This window comes from Hemitrygon akajei, chromosome 5 (genome assembly GCF_048418815.1).
Source record: "Hemitrygon akajei chromosome 5, sHemAka1.3, whole genome shotgun sequence".
NCBI classification, from domain to species: Eukaryota; Metazoa; Chordata; class Chondrichthyes; order Myliobatiformes; family Dasyatidae; genus Hemitrygon; species Hemitrygon akajei.
The window spans coordinates 145,546,956-145,568,400 of NC_133128.1; the positions used below are offsets into that span (position 1 = coordinate 145,546,956).

At 38.5% G+C, this 21,445-nt stretch overlaps 1 protein-coding gene across 3 annotated transcripts in view; it reads left to right on the forward strand.

Moving 5' to 3' along the window:
* Positions 1-21,445, forward strand: part of vps8 (VPS8 subunit of CORVET complex) — a 618,230-nt gene that overhangs the window by 281,444 nt on the left and 315,341 nt on the right. Inside the window, exon 41 of one of the 3 annotated variants that reach the window (XM_073046774.1) lies at positions 7,342-7,390. The exons of the other annotated variants lie outside the window; for them this stretch is intronic. Coding sequence (XP_072902875.1) covers positions 7,342-7,371 — 30 coding nt within the window. The 3' untranslated portion in view covers positions 7,372-7,390. Of the gene's footprint in view, positions 1-7,341; positions 7,391-21,445 lie in introns of those variants that run through there. 3 annotated transcript variants of the gene reach the window in all.

Below are 21,445 nucleotides of genomic sequence, written 5' to 3' on the forward strand. Positions count from 1 at the left end.
ATCCTATATGTGACTGATGTCATTCTGAGATAGCTTCTCTAACTCATATGTTTTGGTCGTGTCCATCTTTGAAAAAATATTGGAAAGACATTTTGATATTATTTCCATGGTATTGAATATTGATTTACAACCTTATCCTATTACTGCAGTCTTTGGTTTACCAATGATGGAGTCAATTCATTTATCTCCTTCTGCTTGTCAGATGATTGCATTTCTTACATTAATGGCTAAAAGATCTATTTTGTTGAATTGGAAAGAAATTAATCCCCCTACCACATTTCATTGGTTTTCTCAAACTATGTTATGTTTAAATTTGGGAAAAATTAGAAGTGTCATATATGACCCTTCTATTAAATTTGAGAAGACCTGGAGGCCATTCATTCAATATTTTCCACATGATGGAATTTGACCCAGTTCCAATCCTATTTTTTTTTCTGGTTCTGATTGTATATATGTAGAGAGGATCAGAGTTGGTGACACTGATCAGTCTTTGTCTTTTCTTAGATACTATAAACAGCCCATGTTTTTTTTTCTTTTTTATTAGTTAGTGGTTAGTTTGTTAGATTAGTTCTTGCTTTTTGGGGTAATAATTTTTTTTCTCTTTTTCTTCTTTCTCTGTTTTTTTCATATGGATATACCTAGTTTGTTTTTTTGTCTTGTCCATATTATATTTGTATCATGTATGATTTGAGAAGATTAACTATATTGTACTTATTGCTTATGTATCCTTTTATGCTTATTTTAATTTTGTAATTTTGTAATCCCAATAATTATGTATCAATCTTACCATGTTGTTATTAATAAAAAGATTGAAAAAGAAATGCATGCTCAACCACTTTGGAAGGAAAAACAGAGCATCAGATTATTATTTAATAAGTGAGAGATTGCAGTATGCTGTTTTGCAGAGAGACTTGGGAGTGCTGGTGCATGAATTATGCAAGGTTGGTTTGTAGATGCAGCAGGTTATTTAGAGCAAGTGGGATGTTGGTCTTAGTTGCTAGAGAGATTGAATTTAAGTGTATGAATGTTATTCTGCAACTGTACAGGATACTAATGAGACTGCACCTGAAGTACTGTATGTAGTTCTGGTGTCCTTACTTGAGGAGAGATATACTGGCTTTGGAGGAGGTTCACTTGGTTGTTTCTGCAGATGAGGGATTAGCCTTGGAGGAGAGATTAAGTCGTCTGGGGCTTGACTCGCTGGAATTCGGAAAAATTATGTGGAATTTTATAGAAGCATATAAAATTATCTGAAATTTGTTTCCATTGGTATGTGAAACTGGAACTAGGGGCATAGCCTCAAGATTCAGGGCAATGGATTTAGGACAGAGATCAGGAGAAGCTGCTTTTCCCAGAGTAGTGGATCTGTGGAATTCTCTGCCTAGATATATTTAAGGAACAGTTAGATAGCTTTTGGCATAGAAGGGGAATTAAGGGTTATGGGGAATTGAGGGTTATGGGGAAAAGGCAGGTAAATGGAGTTAGGTCCGCTGCAGATCAGGTGTGATCTTATTGAATGGTAAAGTAGGCTCAACGGGCCAGATGGCCAACTCCTGCTCCTATTTGTTATGTTCTTATGATAGGGGAAAAATGTTATTTAAATTCAAATTCTATTAAAGATTTTAAGTGATGTTTCTGAGATTTAAAAAAAGTCACTTTTGTTTTTAAGTTATTGGGTAGGAACTTATGAAAAAGAAACTTGGTTAAAACCAAATTTCTGCTATGTGCAGTTGGTCTGAAAGATTATGTGATGTCTTCACCTAAACAGTGAGATTTAATGCATCGGGGAGAAAAAAAAACACACTTACTGTGTTAACGCTGAAACATGATGACAGTTTCATAGCCTTTAAGTATGCATGCTATCCATTTTCATAATTGAATTACCCAAATAAGATAACTGAATTACAAATTAAAAAGGGAAGAACTAAAGAGATGTTAACAGGTGACATAATGCCAAAGTCAATGTAAAAATGATTTGCATTGAAACACTCGTTAATTTAGAGCACATAGGTATTTACAATAATGCACAGAAAGATGAACTGTGTAAGGTTGTTATAAACATTCGAACTGTTCTTGACATGGAACCAATGGTATGTGCAGCATTTAGTTGATATTCCCTTCCCTAGAACCAAGATCAAAAGAAGAAAAGCCCTCTTTGTAGCATTGATAACTTATATTTTGTAGCAATGGCTGCTGTCTTTCTCTTCAACCAGGATATATCAGTTGATCTATAGCACAGGTTCAGATTCATCTATCATAGATTTTGCCTTTAAATGCCTTACTAATGTTCCAATATGCAGTACATTCAGTGACTACTTTATTAGGTGCCTCCTGTATCTAATAAAGTGGCCACTGTGTATATGTTTGTGGTTCTCTACTGCTGTAGTCCATCCACTTCAAGGTTTGATGTGTTGTGCATTCAGAAATGTTTTTCTGCACATCACTACTTTAACACGTGATTATGTGAGTTAATGTCACCTTCCTGTCAACTTTGACTTCTCTGGCAATTTTCTTCTAACCTCTCTCGTTAACAAGATGTTTTTGTCTGCAGAACTGCCACTCACTGGATGTTCTTTGTTAATCACACCATTCTCTAAACTCTAGACACTGTTTTGCGTGAAAATCCTGGGAGAGCAGCAGTTTTTGAGGTACTCAAACCATCCTACCTGGCACCAGTAATCATTCCATGGAAGAAATCAATTAGATCACATTTCCTTTCCATTCTAATGTTTGATCTGAAGAACAACTGAACTTCTTGACTATGTCTGCCTGATTTTTATGCATTGAGTTGCTGCCACTTGATTGGCTAATTTGATACTTGCATTTATGAGCATCTGTATCAAATAAAGTGGCCACTAAGTATAAGTTTTGAAGTTAAGTTACAAAAATAGATGAAAGGTGTCTGAGAAGAATAAATGAGACTGCATGCATTTAACTTGACCTATTTTTGTTGTCATGCCATCTCAAAGTATTGCACAACAAAAGAATTATTTTGAATTTTAGTTATTGTTATCAGGGTAATAAACCTAGTTATTTTTGTTGCAGAAGCAGGCCCCTCAGAGGAAATAAATAGACAAACAAGTTTTGTTGCAAGAATACCTGCTCCCGCTTTGAGATTGTTTTGACATCATTTTTTGTCATTCATAATATTCCTGTACTGAATACTTACCTAAATTTGGATTTTAAAATAACATGTCCTGTCTTTGTTGGACACAATAGATTCTTGAAGTATGAATTTGGAGCAAAAGCTCCCTCATCTTAAGTATTCTCCACCAGAAAATAAGACCATAGTTAACCTAATTGTAACCTTATATCTGCATTCCCATATTACCTGTAATTTTCCACCCACTTGCCTTAAAAATATTTATAACGCCCTGGTTAAGATTTTTACTGCTATGCTGTAGGTATTTCATTTTAGCAGTTCTGGAAGAGCAGTCTATTCTGCTTTAGTGTGTTTGGGTTTGAGCTAAAGATAAGTGGCTATGTTGTTCAACTTAGGAATGTTGTGTCAGCCAGTCAGGATGATGGGATTGAGAGAAGGTTCTAGAGAATGGTAGGCAGAGAGGGTTTTGTGATGGACACTGGTGTGGGTTGAGACTTTTTGGCATGAGCTTGGAGAAGACAGGTGGGAAGATGGGCAAAGTTGCCATCCCTGTTGAACGAGATGCTTTGTGCAGATGAATGGCCTCAAGGAGGAAGGAATAATGTTCCTGTGGAGGAGCCCGCCTGTTTGAGATGGATTTCGAACAACATTCTGGTAGTGTGTGCTTTCATGCAGGCCGTGGGTCCAGTACATGAATTAAAGACAACTTCAAGATGAGTTCCAACTTGAGTGCACATTCAGACTGGGTTAACTATAATGGGCCCTTTTTATTTATTTTTTCTTTTCTTTTTCCTACTAACTGTTCAATAAAGCTGAAATTTGTAAATATATTTTCTTTATAATTGTATGCAATGTATGATTTGTTATTTCTTGCCGCTAGGTAATTGCAAGTGAGCAGTATTTACATGGTATTTGCTCAGATTGGGGTGTGGGTGGTTGAAACATCCTGACTGTCCTGGTCTGGTGGGACCCAGGTCATATTGACCCTAGACATTCAGAATTCGAGAAAGGTGGTTTTGTCATCACTTGGCTTGTTAGTCAGAGGCTACCTGGCCGAGTTTCTAGAGGTGCCTGGTAAAAAGGGGTTTCATATTCAACAAACTTCTACCATTATTTGAGGAAGAGAGTTCCAAAGACTCATGAACCCTCCCCACTGAGAAGGAAAACTTCTCATCTGTCGTAACTGGATAGATATTATTGTAAGAAGTAACCCTTTAGGTTTAAATTCAGTCATAAGAGGGGACATCCATTTTGTCAAGTCTTATCAAGAACTTTCAGTCATCTTTCACTTTTCTAAACTTGGATACATGCATAGCTTGTCCAATATTTCTTCATAAATAAACACATATTTTCCAGGTATTACTCTGAACTGTTTCCAGTGCAACTGCTTCAACTGCATCTTTTAACTATAAAGGCAAATACTAAACTCAGTTCTCCAAATGTGGAAATCTTCCTACCTTAGATTATTAGTTTTCTTGCTCTTTTACAGCTTTTATCCTTCTGGCTCTATAACACTTGAACTTTAATATGACCCCCATCCTGTACTAACAGTCCTTAATATTTATTGGATTTATTTTCTTTTATGGATACTGTCTGAAAATGGGTACTATAGTATAATAAGAAGAGCTTTTAATTTTTGTTGCCTTGCTGAGAATGAAAATGTGTAATGAAAGCAGGTTTAGCAGATTAAAAACACAAAAGATTCTGCAGATGCTGATAATCCAGAGGAACTCAGAATGGTCTCAGCCTGAGGCATTGACTCTTTATTCCTCTCCAGCACTTCAAAAATATATATTATGCACTGTGGAGCAACACCTGTGCATGATCGTTTAGACAGATTTTTTTGGGGTTGAACTAGTCATAAACATGATTTTTAAACACATTTATACTGACAAATTAGTTTTACAAAAGAAGTGTAAAAATTCCATTGTGGTTTAATTAAAACTGTGAATCAATAGATAATTTTCTGTCTCCTTGGATTTCTAAGTGGAAAGGAAATAATTTTTGTGAACCTTTTTGATTAATTTCTGAATCTTTTAATAACATTTCAATTACCTATTTACACAAATGTTAAAATCCATTTGTATTTTCATAGCTTTATCTTTTAGCATTTGGAAAGCAGTCCTTTCAAACACTTAAGGGTACAAAGTACATGACTTAGCCTACTTCCCTGAAAATTCATTTGTCCCCATCACATAATCTGTCAATATTTGTTGTTATGTTGTGCTTCTATCTACACAGATCTATCCAACTTTGAATTCTTGGCTAGCTTGGATATGATTTCTCTGTTTCCTCATCTAAATTCAAGGTCCCAGCACAAATCCCTGTAGAATGACTTCAGTCACATCCTCCAAATAAACAGATTATCTGCCAATTTAAGCATTTAATAAATTAAAGCAGCATTATTAAAACAGGTCCATAATTGACCAGTTTCCTTTCATTAACATTCACAAAGACTGGAAGTGAATTTAATTAAACTTTTGAAGTTAAAATCAGTTATCTTTTTGTGTGCTGCCAGTTTCTCTGATATGGTTGTTAAAGAGTGTGGTAAAACAAATGTTTTCAGTAATATTAATGCAAATAATAAAGGAATGGCATTTTCACAAGGGTCTCTAAAATGCTGCATTGTTAGCTGAAGATCACTGGAGCATCAACAAAAAATAGTGCAGGTAGCTCTTTATGAACTTTCTCAAGATTTTGTTGTCATCTGGAGAAAATCTATTGTGTGGTCAGTGTATGATGCCAATCAACAAAATTGCCAAAACTAAATGGAATTAAAAAATTTAGAAAACTAACCATTATGTTTTACAATAAAAAAGGATAGGAAGCTTAAATAAGTAAAAGAGGCTTTTAAAGAACTAAAGGTTGTCATTTTTACTGCTTTCTTAGATTAGTGATGCGCTTTTCAATACGGGTGAAAATGTGTCATTATTCTTTCTATTGGCCGAAAGTGTTAAATTCCATAACAGCTGCATGGCCATCTGCAAAAGCCAGCTGCTAAATGGGTGCATTTATCACATTGCCATTTTTCTATCACTGTTGGGTCTGTAATTACTGCAAAGAATCATTGCTTTGTTTTAGAGTTTGAGTCATCAGGCTATACAACATAGAAGCAGATCCTTTGTCCCAGCTCATCGTTGTTGACCAAATTGTTGCTCTGAGTTGTTCCCATTTGCCTGCATTTGGCCCATATTACTCTGTATCACTCTATATTTCATATACATGTACCTGTTTAAATGTCTTCTCAGCATTGTAATTGTACCTGCCTCCACAACCAGCACTGTCCATGAGAAAAACTTGGCTCTTGCTCTACATAAAACAGTCCTAGAATATCCAGTCTCTGCTTATAACTTAAGGCTTCCAGTCATCGTGACATGCCTGTGAATCTTTTCTATACCCTTTCCAGCTTAATGATATCTTACCCAGAGGAGGTGACTAAAACTGCACACTATACTCCACGTACAGTCTCACCCATGTCTTGTATAATTGGTTTATCATTGTCATATACAGTGGCATGCAAAAGTTTGGGCACCCCGGTCAAAATTTCTGTTACAGTGAATAGTTAAGTGAGTAGCAGATGAACTGATCTCCAAAAGTCATAAAGTTAAAGATGAAGCATTCTTTTCAACATTTTAAGCAAGATTAGTGTATTATTTTTGTTTTGTACAATTTTAGAGTGAACAAAAGGAAAGGAGCACCATGCAAACGTTTGGGCACCCCAAGAGATTTGAGCTCTCAGATAACTTTTACCAAGGTCTCAGACCTTAATTAGCTGTTAGGGCTATGGCTTGTTCACAATCATCGTTAGGAAAGGCCAAGTGATGCAAATTTCAAAGCTTTATAAATACCCTGACTCCTCAAACCTTGTCCCAACAATCAGCAGCCATGGGCTCCTCTAAGCAGCTGCCTAGCACTCTGAAAATTAAAATAAATGATGCCCATAAGCAGGAGAAGGCTATAAGAAGATAGCAAAGCATTTTCGGGTAGCCAAGCCATATTCGTCATGTAATTAAAAATGGCAGTTAATAGGAATCAGCATCAGATGTTTGCAAAGGAACATCTAAACAAGCCTGATGCATATTGGAAACAGGTCCTGTGGACTGATGAAGTTAAAACTTTCTGGCCGCAATGAGCAAAGGTACGTTTGGAGTGAAAAGGGTGCAGAATTTCATGAAAAGAACACCTCTCCAACTGTTAATTACGGGGGTGGATTGATCATGCTTTGGCTTGTATTGCAGCCAGTGGCACAGGGAACATTTCACTGGTAAAGGGAAGAATGAATTCAATCTGGAAATTCTGGAAGCAAAACATCACACCATCTGTAAAAAAAAAAGCTGAAGGTGAAAAGAGGATGGCTTCTACAACAGGATAATGATCCTAAACACACCTCAAAATCCACAATGGACTACCTCAAGAGGCGCAAGCTGAAGGTCTTGCCATGGCCCTCACAGTCCCTCGACCTAAACATCATCGAAAAATCTGTGGGTAGACCTCAAAAGAGCAGTGCATGCAAGATGCCCAAGAATCTCACAGAACCAGAAGCCTTTTGCAAGAAAGAATGGGCGAAAATCCCCCAAACAAGAATTGAAAGACTTAACTGGCTACAGTAAGTGTTTACAAGCTGTGATATTTGCCAAAGGGGGTGTTACTAAGTACTGACCATGCAGGGTGCCCAAACTTTTGCTTCGGGCCCTTTTCCTTTTTTGTTATTTTGGAACTGTAAAAGATGGAAATAAAAAAGTAATCTTGCTTAAAATATTAAAGAATTGTGTCATCTTTAGCTTTGTACCCTTTGGAAATCAGGTCATCTTTTACCAGCTTAGCTATTCACAGTAACAGAAATTTTGACCATGGGTGCCCAAACTTTTACATGCCACTGTATATTGAGATACAGTGAAGATTTTGATTTGTATTGCCATCCAAACAGATTATTTCATCACATCAGCACATCAGTGTAGTATAAGGGAAAAGCAAAGACTGAATGAAGAATATACCGTAGATGCCGGATTATAAGCTGCTACTTTTTTCCCACGCTTTGAACAGCTTTGAACACTGCAGCCTTTACTACGGTGCGGCTAATGCATGGTTTTTTTTCATGCCGCCAAAAACATTTTGCCTCGTAACAGTAGACCAATAAAATTGATGAGTAGTTCACTGAGGTCCAATGAAATTGTACGATAAATCAAGTGCACTTTCACAATTAAATTATTGTAAATCAGTCATTTGTACTCACCCTCATCAACATGGAAAACACTCGAAGAAAAGCATATGATGCAGCTTTTAAGTTAAAGGCGATCAATCTGGCGGTTGAAGAAGGAAATCGAGCTGCTGCACGTAATCTTGGCATAAATGAATCGATGGTGAGAAGGTGGAGACGCCAGCGTGAAGAACTGAGTCAATGCAAAAAGACGACAAAAGCTTTCAGAGGTAATCATAGCAGATGGCCCGAACTTGAAAACTTTCTTGAAGACTGGGTTAACACACAGAGAGCAGGCGGCCGCGGTGTTTCCACCGTGCAGATCAGACTGAAGGCTAAAGCAATCGCCACCAAAATGAAAATCGAAGATTTTAGAGGTGGGCCATCGTGGTGTTTTAGATTTATGAGACGAAAAGGCCTGTCCGTCAGGGTACGCACGACTCTGTGTCAGCAGCTCCCTCCCGACCACGAGGAAAAACTTGCTAACTTTCGCACATTCACTCAAACAACGATAGCGGCGAATTCCATCGGGCCAGATGAAATCATAAATATGGATGAAGTACCTTTGACGTTTGACCTGCCTCTCACTCGGACTGTTAATAAGAAAGGTGACTCGTCCATCATACTGAAAACAAGTGGCCATGAGAGAACGCATTTTACTTGTGTTCTGAGCTGCACAGCATCCGGACTAAAGCTTCCACTGATGGTGATTTTTAAGCGGCTGACAATGCCAAAGGAAAAATTCCTAAAAGAAATCATGGTGAAAGTCAATAAGAAAGGTTGGATGATGGAGAGTCTAATGAAGGATTGGCTCAGAGAGTGCTACGCCAAGTGACCGGGGGTATTTTTTCACAGAAAAAAAGCGTTGCTCGTTATGGACAGCATGAGGGCTCATATAACAGATTCAGTGAAAGCTGCCATCAAGAGTACAAACTCAACTCCAGCTGTGATTCCTGGGGGCACCACGAAGTATTTGCAGCCACTGGACATCAGCGTGAACCGGGCATTTAAAGTGGCACTGCGCGTTGAGTGGGAGACTTGGATGACGAGCGGCGAGAAAGCCTTTACCAAAACAGGCCGCATGCGAAGAGCATCTTTAACTCAAGTCTGCCAGTGGATCCTAAATGCGTGGAGCCATGTCACAACATCCACCATCACCAAAGGGTTTCGAAAGGCTGGACTGCTGCGTGATGAAGAGGATCGCGTGCGCTCAAGTGAGAGCGACAACGAAGAGACTGAAGTGAGTGACGAGATCCTGAGGTTGTTCAATTCGGACACTGAAGAAGAGGACTTTGATGGTTTTAGTGCGCAGGAGGAAGATGAAGAAGGCGATCAATAACTTTTCCTGGTAGGCTGCAGTATATATATTTTTTTTACCAGTCGTTAGGAGATGTTGGAATGTTGTTCGTGCACTGTTCAGTAAAAAAGTATACGCAACGTAATTTGTGTGTTACCGATACGTATGTATATTTAAAAGTAGCCGTGTTACAGGCACGGTTCGATAAAAAGCATTTGCAATATGTATTTGTTTATGTTACCATATGGATTTAATTAAAAGTTAAAAAATCCTCACGTGTAATATCTTTCTGTGTAAATATCTCATATTACAACGTGGGACACCTGCGGCTTAAAATCCGGTGCGGCTTGTACAAGTACAAAATTGATTTTCTTTCTAAAATTAGAGCCTGCGGCTTTTAATCAGGTGCGCTCTATAGTGCGAAATCTACGGTATTTAAGATGGCGCTATTGAATGCTTGTGACAGCTCACAGGTATTTAAAAAGTTACGAAATTCAACTAAAAAAATCTTTTCTGAAGTAAATTGTGTTACATTATGACTGCAAACCGTGAGGGGACGAGCCATGGTGAGGCAAGTTCAGGGGATGAGTTGAGATGGTGTGTTGCAAAATCAATGCAGATGGAATAAGCAGTTCAGAGAGGAGAGCTTGAGGCAGAGGAAATTAGATGCCCATACAATTGACCTGGTTGTGAGATTGGATCGCTCTGGGTATGGAGCTGAGTTGAAGAGCTTGAGTGTGGCTTTGGGCTGGGCGGCGAAATCCTGCCCAGAGGGAGCTGTTGAGCACTGTGGTCTAGGCCCCTGAGCCCTTCACGGTAGCTGGGTTCTAGTGTGAGATACGATATGTTGTTTAGGGAATTTAAACACTGGCCCAGATTGGAGGCAAGAGCCGATTTTACTCATTCACTCCTCTCTCCAGGGCGCCGGAGTCTTTCGTTGTTCAGTTGTTCGGTCAATTTAAACACCGGCCCAGATGGACTGAAAGACAGGGTGTTAGGATCCAAGGTTTCACTACTAATGTAATGGTCTTTCTGTAGAAGCAGTGTTTGCATTATGGTTAGAGATAAAGGGTGCTTTGGAATGTGAGCTGGGTCCTTTGTTCATTGGGCGATGGAGAAAGAAGGCACTGGAGTGAACCGGTAGTAGAATTGGACCCAGTAGGGGACTGTGATTCCATGAAGCAAGGTGCTGAGACTGACAGAGGATTGGTGAATATGAATTTTGGGAAGAGTTGAGCTCCAACTTGTGCACATTTGACTGTTTAATTATAATGGGCTCTTTTTGTTTATTTTTTCTTTTCTTTCCTAATCCTTTAGTTAAGATTCATAAATATAATTCCTTTAATCGTATGCAGTGGACTGTCTGTCATTTTGTGGCACTAATTTGTAACGGGGTAGCAAATTACACAGCATCCACACAAACCAGGGTTTGGCGTGGGAGAGCTGTCTCAATCTCAAGAGTTTGGTGGGACCGGAGTGTGTCTTCCCTAGATTTTTGCAGGCAAGGAGACCAGGCAGGGTTTCACAGGATTTGTGTTTCTTTTCCCCCTTTCTCTTGTGTTAGTCTTTTATTTATTTTTTCTTTAAATGGGTCCTTTCGGGTGTCTTGCTTTGTAGCTACCTGTAAGCAAAAAAAACTCAATATTGTATAATGTGTACATTTTTGATAACAAATGTACTTTGAATATAGTGTAATAGTTACAGAAAAGTGCACTGTAGGCAGATATTAATCTGCAATGCCATGACATGGTTGATTCTGAGATCATGAATCCTTCTTAACCATATAATAATTACAGCACGAAAACAGGCCATCTCGGCCCTTCTAGTCCGTGCCGAACGCTTACTCTCACCTAGTCCCACTGATCCGCACTCAGCCCATAACTCTCCATTCCTTTCCTGCCCATATACCTATCCAATTTTACTTTAAATGACAATACCAAACCTGCCTCTACCAATTCTACTGGAAGCTCGTTCCACACAGCTACCACTCTCTGAGTAAAGAAATTCCCCCTCGTGTTACCCTTAAACTTCTGCTCCCTAACTCTCAACTCATGTCCTCTTGTTTGAATCTCCCCTACTCTCAATGGAAAAAGCCTATCCACGTCAACTCTATCTATCCCCCTCATAATTTTAAATACCTCTATCAAGTCCCCCCTCAACCTTCTACACCCCAAAGAATAAAGACCTACCTTGCTCAACCTTTCCCTGTAACTTAGGTGCTGAAACCCAGGTAACATTCTAGTTGACATCTTTCCTATAATTCGGTGACCAGAACTGTACACAATACTCCAAATTCGGCCTTACCAATGCCTTGTACAATTTTAACATTACATCCCAACTCCTACACTCAATACTCTGATTTATAAAGGCCAACATACCAAAAGCTTTCTTCACCACCCTATCCACATGAGATTCCACCTTCAGGGAACTATGCATCATTATTCCTAGATCACTCTGTTCTACTGCACTCTTCAATGCCCTGCCATTTACCATGTATATCCTATTTGAATTATTCCTACCAAAATGTAGCACCTCACACTTATCAGCATTAAACTCCATCTGCCATCATTCAGCCCACTCTTCTAACTGACCTAAATCTCTCTGTAAACTTTGAAAACCTACTTCATTATCCGCAACGCCACCTACCTTAGTGTCATCTGAATAGTTACTAATCCAATTTACCACCCCATCATCCAGATCATTAATGTATATGACAAACAACATTGGGCCCAGTACAGATCCCTGAGGCACACCACTAGTCACTGGCCTCCAACCTAACAAACAGTTATCCACCACTGCTCTCTGGCATCTCCCATCCAGCCACTGTTGAATCCATTTTACTACTTCAGTATTAATACCTAACGATTGAACCTTCCTAATGAACCTTCCGTGTGGAACCTTGTCAAAGGCCTTACTGAAGTCCATATAGACAACGTCCAATGCGTTACCCTCGTCAACTTTTCTCGTAACCTCTTCAAAAAATTCAATAAGATTTGTCAAACAGGCTTCTACGCACAAATCCATGTTGACTGTTCCTAATCAGACCCTGTCTATCCAGATAATTATATATACCATCTCTAAGAATACTTTCCATTAATTTACCCACCACTGACGTCAAACTGACGGGCCTATAATTGCTAGGTTTACTCTTAGAACCCTTTTTAAACAATGGAACCACATGAGCAATTTGCCAATCCTCCAGCAGCATCCACGTTTCTAATGACATTTGAAATATTTCTGTCAGAGCTCCTGCTATTTCTACACTAACCTCCCTCAAGGTCCTAGGGAATATCTTGTCAGGACCCAGAGATTTATCCATTTTTATATTCCTTAAAAGTGCCAGTACTTCCTCCTCTTTAATCGTCATAATTTCCATAACTTCTCTACTTGTTTCCCTTAACTTACACAATTCAATATCCTTCTCCTTAGTGAATACCGAAGAAAAGAAATTGTTCAAAATCTCCTCCATGTCTTTTGGCTCCACACATAGCTGTCCACTCTGATCCTGTAAGGGATCAATTTTATCCCTCACTATCCTTTTGCTATTAATATAACTGTAGAAATCCTTCAGATTTATTTTCACCTTACTTGCCAAAGCAACCTCGTATCTTCTTTTAGCTTTTCTAATTTCTTTCTTAAGATTCTTCTTACATTCTTTATATTCCTCGAGCACCTCATTTACTCCATGCTGCCTATATTTATTGTAGATATCTCTCTTTTTCTTAACCAAGTTTCCAATATCCCTTGAAAACCATGACTCTCTCAAACTTTTAACCTTTCCTTTCAACCTAACAGGAACATAAAGATTCTGTGCCCTCAAAATTTCACCTTTAAATGACCTCCATCTCTCTATTACATCCTTCCTATAAAACAAATTGTCCCAGTCCACTCCTCTAAATCTTTTCACATCTCCTCAAAGTTAGCCTTTCTCCAATCAAAAATTTCAACCCGGGGTCCAGTCCTATCCTTCTCCATAATTATATTGAAACTAATGGCATTGTGATCACTGGACCCGAAGTGCTCCCCAACACATACCTCCATCACCTGACCTATTTCATTCCCTAACAGGAGATCCAACACTGCCCCTTCTCTAGTTGGTACCTTTATGTATTGCTGCAAAAAACTATACTGCACACATTTTACAAACTCCAAATCATCCATCCCTTTTACAGTATGGGCTTCCCAGTCTATTCGTGGAAAATTAAAATCTCCCACAATCACAACCCTGTGCTTACTACAAATATCTGCTATCTCCTTGCAAATTTGCTCCTCCAATTCTCGCTCCCCATTAGGTGGTCTATAATACACCCCTATAAGTGTTACTACACATTTCCCATTCCTCAGTTCCACCCAAATAGCCTCCTAGATGAACCCTCTAATCTATCGTGCCAGAGCTGCGCTGTAATATTTTCTCTGACAAGCAACGCAACACCTCCCCCTCTTGTCCCTCCAATTCTATCACACCTGAAGCAACAAAATCCAGGAGTATTTAGTTGCCAATCACACCCCTCCTGCAACCATGTTTCACTAATAGCTGCAACATCATATTTCCAGGTATCAATCCATGCTCTAAGCTCATTCACCTTTCTTACAATGCTCCTAGCATTAAAATAAATGCATTTAAGAAATTCTCCACCTTAATTCTTAAAGTACAGAAGGTCTGTTCACTAGTCTACTGACAGTAGATAGAAGTTGTCATTGAGCCTAGTGGTATGTGCTTTCAGATTTATCTATCTTCTGCCCAGTGGGAGTGAGGAGAAAAGAGAATGTACAGAGTGGGAGTGTTTGTGAATAAGTTGGCTACTTGTCCTAGGCAACAAGAAGCATAGACAGAGTCTATTAAGGGGAGGCTGATTTTGTGATGTGCTGAGCTGTGCCCTTAACTCTGTGCAGTTTCTTGTAGTCACAGTCAGAGCAGTTGCCATGCCAATCAGTAATGTATTTAGATACAATGCTTTCTATGGTGCACCTATGAAAATTGGTGAGGGTCATTGGGGACAGGCCAAGTTTCTTTATCCTCCCAAGAGAGGCTGAGGAGGCCCAAGTATTCTCGAAGTGACAATGAATGATTTTCTTCGGCAATGCTGTAATTTGCATCTATGTATTCTAGTAATAACCTAAAAAAGTGTTTCTCTAATTTCTGTATATTGTACACCCGCATTATTAAATGTATCTAAGATTCAATCGATATTATTGACATTATATCAAATGAAATATTATTCTGCAATTGAAAGGGACACACTGCAATTAATTCTAATTATTAATATACAGAGATGTTGAATTTTCTTTAAGCTCAGCTTTTCAGTCAATGGAGGTACCTGAAATATATTGAAAATCATTCACTGAGGCACCTAGTTACCTCTGCTTTTCAGAGTTTATAAAGTTCAAAGTAATTTTTTATCAAAGTACATATATGTCACTGCAAACAACCATGAGATTCATTTTCTTGTGGGCATACTCAATAAATCCATATAGAATAATAACCATAATCGAATTAGTGAAAGACTACACTAACTTGGATGTTCAACCAGTGTGCAAAAGACAACAAACTGTGCAAATACAAAAAGAAAGAAATAATAATAAATAGATAAGCATTAAATATCAAGAACTTGAGATGAAGAGCCCTTGAAAGTGAATTCATAGGGTTCTCAACATTGATGGTGTTACTTTCTGAATGTGGCAAAGTGGATAATTTTACATTTACATCTTCCCAGAATGGATGTTGGAAGAAATGTTATGCTTAGACAATTCTATATCATTGTCCTCCACTATCCATAAAGGTTGTGGATGTTCAGTCTTTAAGTATATCCAAGACTGAATGCTAGCTATTTTATGTGCATTAATAGAATTAGGAAATAGAGAGTGAATGTATAAATCCAGTGGAATTTTCAAGAATCACACAACAGCACAATAACTGCTTATATTCATTCAGCAGCTGGAGGTGAATTTATGCAATTCTGACTTTATATGGTTGTGCATGCCTATTAACCAAAGAAATGAAAGTTTGCTGCAGGCTGGATTGTTGTATTTCTTCTATTAATTAAAAGATTTAAGGATATCAAGAAATCTGAGGAAAAACTTAAAAGAATTAAAACCTCTCTGAAGAATTGCAACATCTCCAGTGCCTCCAGGGAACCTCATATTCCTTAAAAGGAAATTCAGCTTATTGAGTCTATACCAGTTTCAGTTCCATCTTATTCCTTTACGTCCTCAAACCCATTCTCTAACATAACTTCCCAGCTATCTGCAATAGAAGTAAATTTGAATCAGTTAACCTACCATTCAGTGTGTCTTTCAGATGTGGGGGGTGGGGAGAGGGGTTGGAAATTCATGCAGTAACTGGAAGAGTATGTGGGAATGTAGTGACAGGAAGAACATGCAACCTGCACAGATAGCACAGGAGGTCAGCATCAATCCTGGGTCACTGGAGTAATGGGGCAGTGCTGCTACATCTCTGGCTCAAGATGGTTCAAAGTGAAAAAGCAGCATTTAGGATGGTATTGAAAAGACTGAGTTTATGTATCAGGAGCACACAGAAATCCTATGTTAAAATTGCAGTTAAAGTTACCACATATCAGTCGGTCCATCCACTTGATGTACCAGCCTCCATTTTGCCTCATCTATGCAACAGTATGCTCTTCCCACCTTGGCCTCACCAGTTAGCTCAGAATCCACAAAACTAATGTGAATGCAATTTAATCTCAAACCCAGTAGATCATCTCAGAATGATTATATGAAGATTTCATGCAATTCAATCCCCCACATCATAGATAAAATGAAATATAAGAGATGTCTTGCAATTGATCCATGCATAAAAGTTGTTAATGTGCACAAGTTCTTCTGTGACTTTTACAAGGACTGTAGGATGGATGCCATAAGGTTGCAATTTTGAGGCAGCATGTGCATTTTTATTTGTACAACATTTAAAGTTTTCATAGGTTGTTTGCTGTTGGTACTAACTTCTAATGCTTTGAAGTTGAAAAAGGTCAGTACTTCACAGAGGAACAGCCCAAAATCTGAAATGAAGACAATCAAAAAAAAATTAAGATTTCAAGAAAAAAGAAATGTGGCAAGAGTAAGATTTGGACAACTGGCAGTTGTGCATTCAATGATAGCCGCTGTAAGGAAATCCACGTCTGAAATCAGAAGATTAATAGCTAAACTAAAGGAGTTGAAAGTTGTTGCTATAGACAAGATAAGAAAAGACAATGAAAAGATTTGAACACTATCATCCCCTCAATACTAATCAACAAGCTTCAAAATCTGAGCTTCTGCACCTCCCTTTGCAACTAGATCTTCGACTTCCTTATTGGGAGACCACAGTTAGTGTGGATCAATAATAACATCCCCTCCTCATTTTCAGTTAACAGAGGTGCACCTCAAGGATGTATGCTTAGCCCACTGCTATATTACCTTATACTCAGGACTGTGTGGTTAGGCACAGCTCAAACACCATCTATAAAATATCTAACACCACCACTGTTGTTGGCAGAATCTCAGATGGCAACAAGGAGGTATACTGGAGTGAGATAGATCTGCTGGCTGAGTGATGTCAGAACAATTACCCTACACTTAACGTAGCAACGCCAAGAAATTGATCGTGGATTAGGGAAGTTGGGGAAGCACACATCAAATCCTCACTGAGGGATCAGTGATGGAATAGGTGAGCAGCTTCAAGTTTCTGGCGTCACAGTCTCGGACCAAACACACTGATGCAGTCACAAAGAAGGCACACCAATAGCTGTACTTCATTATGAGATTGAAGAGATTTGGTATGTCATCAAAGACTCTTCTACAGATGTGTGCTGGAGAGCATTCTGAATGGTTGCATCACCACCTAGAATGTAGGCAGTAAAGCATAGGATCACAGGAGGCTGCAGAGTGTTGCAGACAGCCAGTTCCATCATTGACACAACCTTTCTCACCATCGAGGACATTATCAAAAGGCGGTATCTCAAGAAGGCGGAATCTATCATCTGGACTCACTATCTGGGACAATGCTTTCTTCTCATTGGGAAGGAGTTACAGGAATTGGTATTGGTTTATTATTATTGTTACATGTACTGAAGGAAAGTGAAAACCTTTTTCTCCGTACTATACAGATCAAATCATTGCACACGGCATTTAGGTTTTAAAGAAAGATAAAACAATAACAATGCAGAAAAAATGTGTAACAGTTGCAGAGAAAATTCAGTGCAGACAAGTTAGGTATAAAGTGCAAGATCATAATGAGTTAAACTGTGAGATCGAGTCATCTTAATATACTAGGGAACCATTTACTATTCTTATAACAGCAGGTTAGAAGCTGCCTTTGAGCTGGTGGCATGTGCTTTCAGGCTTTTACATCTTCTACTTGATGGGAGAGGGGAGAATAAAGAATATCAGGGGTAGGTGAGGTCTTTGATTATACTGGCTGCTTTACTGAGGCAGCAAGAAATATATCAACACATACAAACAAGCTGGATGAACTCAGCAGCTTGGGCAGCATCCGTTGAAATGAGCAGTTAGCGTTTCGGGCCAAGACTCTTCGTCAGAAATATAGACAGAGTCTGTTTTAGCATGTAAGCCTTGCCAGAATTGATGGCTGTTCTAGGTTTCAGTTTTGATTGGTCCTGTCTCTTAGTTTTACAGAGGTCATGCCTCAATTTATTTTAAGGAGCAAGGTCACTTGATTTGATTGCTGCAGACCTCGTTTTCAGTTGGGAATGGATCTCCCAGTTCATCCATGGCTTTTGGTTTGGGAACACCCACATTGGTGCCCAGCATAATTGTTGATAATGTTCATGAGGGTTCATGACGGTGGTGATGTACTGATCTAAGCTGAAGACACGCACTCAACATTTTAGAAACAACCTTCTTCCTGTCTGGCATCAGATTTATGAACAGTCAGTGAACCCATGACCACTACTTCATTATTCCCCTTTGACATGATTTATTTTGTAACTTCTAGTAATTTTTATGTCTTGCACTGTATCCTTGCTGCAGAACAACAAATTATATGACATAGGTCAGTTTTAATAGCATAGCCAGTAGTGCAATGCTATTACAAGTCGGGGCATTGAAACTCAGAGTTCAGTCCAGGCATCCTCTGCATGGAATCTGTACATCCTTCCTGTGGAATTGTGGATTTTCCCTGGGTGGTCTGGTTCCCTCCCACAGTCCTGTGTAGGTTAATTGGTTATTTTATATTGTCGCCTTATCAGTTTAGGGTTAAATCGGGGTAGTCAGGGTGGAGCTACTTGAAGGGCCGGAATGGCCTACTCACACTGTGTCACTAAATGAAGAAAATAAATAAATAATAAACCTTATGTGAAAGGGAGATTCCATTCCTTGCCCTTCAAGGCATTCAAATGGTGGGCTGGGTAATGCACCATTAATGAGAATGCTGCTGTTTTCCAGCATAGCTTAATTATCAGGTGCTAATTTGAGGCTTCTCTCTGATAGATGTAACCAATAGGGATATTACCATCCTTTGTCATCATACCAATGGCTAATTAGAGACAGTGTGCTCTAAGCACAAAATGAAAGACTGTTTCTCCAGTGTCCCCATGGATTTCCCATGTTTTCAAAATATAATTAATATTTTACAAAGAGAACTAAACAAACTTCTGTATTCTACTTCAACAAAGGTATGGAAACACAATGATGTGGACAAATCAGAAGAAGCCCCACCTTGGGAAAATCTGATAGGCAGCAAGGTCATGCTTCGATCTTTCCCGGTTGATAAAACGGTCAAGATTTCCAATGATTTTTAAAAAGTTACTTGGGTTTTAAGTAGTCTTAATGCTTGATAGAAGTATATTGTTTAATAATTAGAAGTACTGAAAGAAATGTGACAATTTTTAAATGAAAAATATTTTTGCTCTTTCTTACCTGCGGCTGAAGTTTCCATTCAAATAAATCAGGTGTAAATAGCTGAGAATGCAAGAGCTTAACACTCAGCAAGCTCCTGCTCTACTGGTGGATTCCATATTGCGTTCAGTGACAGAGAGCAGCTAGGAAACCATAAGCAAAGCTGGGTCATCAAGATTGGATTTGTGTATTTGTGCAAGTGTCCCGGACTTGCCAGCAAAAATATAGATATAGATTGGGCATTTTTGTTATTTACCAGTAAAATCTGGATAGGGACTTAACTATCTGTTAGTTAATTTAGTTAGTCAGAGGAAGTTGTTGCCATCAGTTACTTTCTGTAAGTAAAAAGAATTGATAATGGAAAATGAGGTGATATCTGTTGTTGAGATAGGTAGGAAGCTCTGTTGTAGAGGAAAGACTGGAGTTTAATCAGACCCCAGACTCTGCATTATATTCATTTAATTGATATGCAAAGCTGCTCCAATATGCAAATAATTAAATACTCACAGCAGGAGGTGCATGAATATTTGATAGTTTACAGCATCCATGACTGGATTAAGAATGACAAACCTTTATGTTAGAGTCAAGTAACTGCAAATATGAAATTAAAAATGCTGGAAATGCTCAGCAGGCTAGACAGCATCTACAGAGAGAATACGAGTGATTCTGCAGATGCTGGAAATAAATAAAAACACAAAATGCTGGCAGAACTCAGCAGGCCAGACAGCATCAATGGGAGGAGGTAGTGATGACGTTTCGAGCCGAAACCCTTCATCAGGAGTGTCCCGATGAAGAGTTTTGGCCTGAAACTTCGTCACTACCTCCTCCCATAGATGCTGTCTGGCCTGCTGAGTTCTGCCAGCATTTTGTGTTTTTATCTACAGAGAGAATGTTTTATTTGGGTTGAAGATCTATCTGCAAAACCTTGAAAGAGTTTGATACAGCAGAGAGTCTGAGGAAGTATTTCAAAGGTCCATTTTATTTTCAAAGTATGTATCCACATACAATTTAAAAATTCATTTTCTCCAGATAGCAATGAAACAAAGAAAGAACATGAAAGTTGTTCACAGAGAAACATCAGACCCTCTCCACCACAAAAGAGAACGGTATCCTGATTATCGACATCCAATACCTCCCTCCCCTGCACAAATTGAACAAGAACATCGAGCCTCTTGCAACTTCTCCCCCGCACAAAGAAACTAACAGAACATCAACCCTTAAACCCCCTCCCTTTGCACAACAAAACAGAACAGGAACGAATGATAAAAGCAAAGCATATAAAAACCATTAGGTCTGAAAAAGTCCGCAGTTCATAAGCACAACAGTCCAATCCATAAACGCAGAAGCATGGCATCTTCCAAATGTATATTTATTCATATTTATGTAGGAATATTTGCATATCTTTCAACTATTGAAGAGTTTCTTTTGAAGGAATTTGTTTTTGTTATGTAAAATTGCTATGTGCATTTGCTTTTAATGATTAGTTTATTTTGACAAAGTTTATACAAAACTAAATGCAGTATACTGTGCTTAATTTTCTAAATTGAAATTCATTTCAATTATAATTGAAATGATCATAAATTAATTGTTAACTTATAATTTCAATTAATTTTTGATCAGTTTATTAATTAATGATGATTTAAGCACAATTCATTTATGATGATTTTATACTTCTGATTAAAATATTAACACATTTTCATTGTGAACAATGTTCAATATCTTTGGCCATGTAGCTGCTATCAGCCTGATTGATGTGTGGATTCGATGATATACGCGATAATGTCTCGTAAAGTACACAAAATATTAAACTGGAAAAATAGTTACAGATTTCAGCGCCAAAGAGAATATAGTGCATAGTTTGGGTGCAGCACTAGTATAATGGTGAGCATAATGCTATTACTGCTCCAGCAAACCGGGTCCAATTCCCACTTCTGTCTGTGAGGTGTTTGTACTTTCTCTGTGTGACTATGTTCCAAAGACATACAGGTTAGCAGGT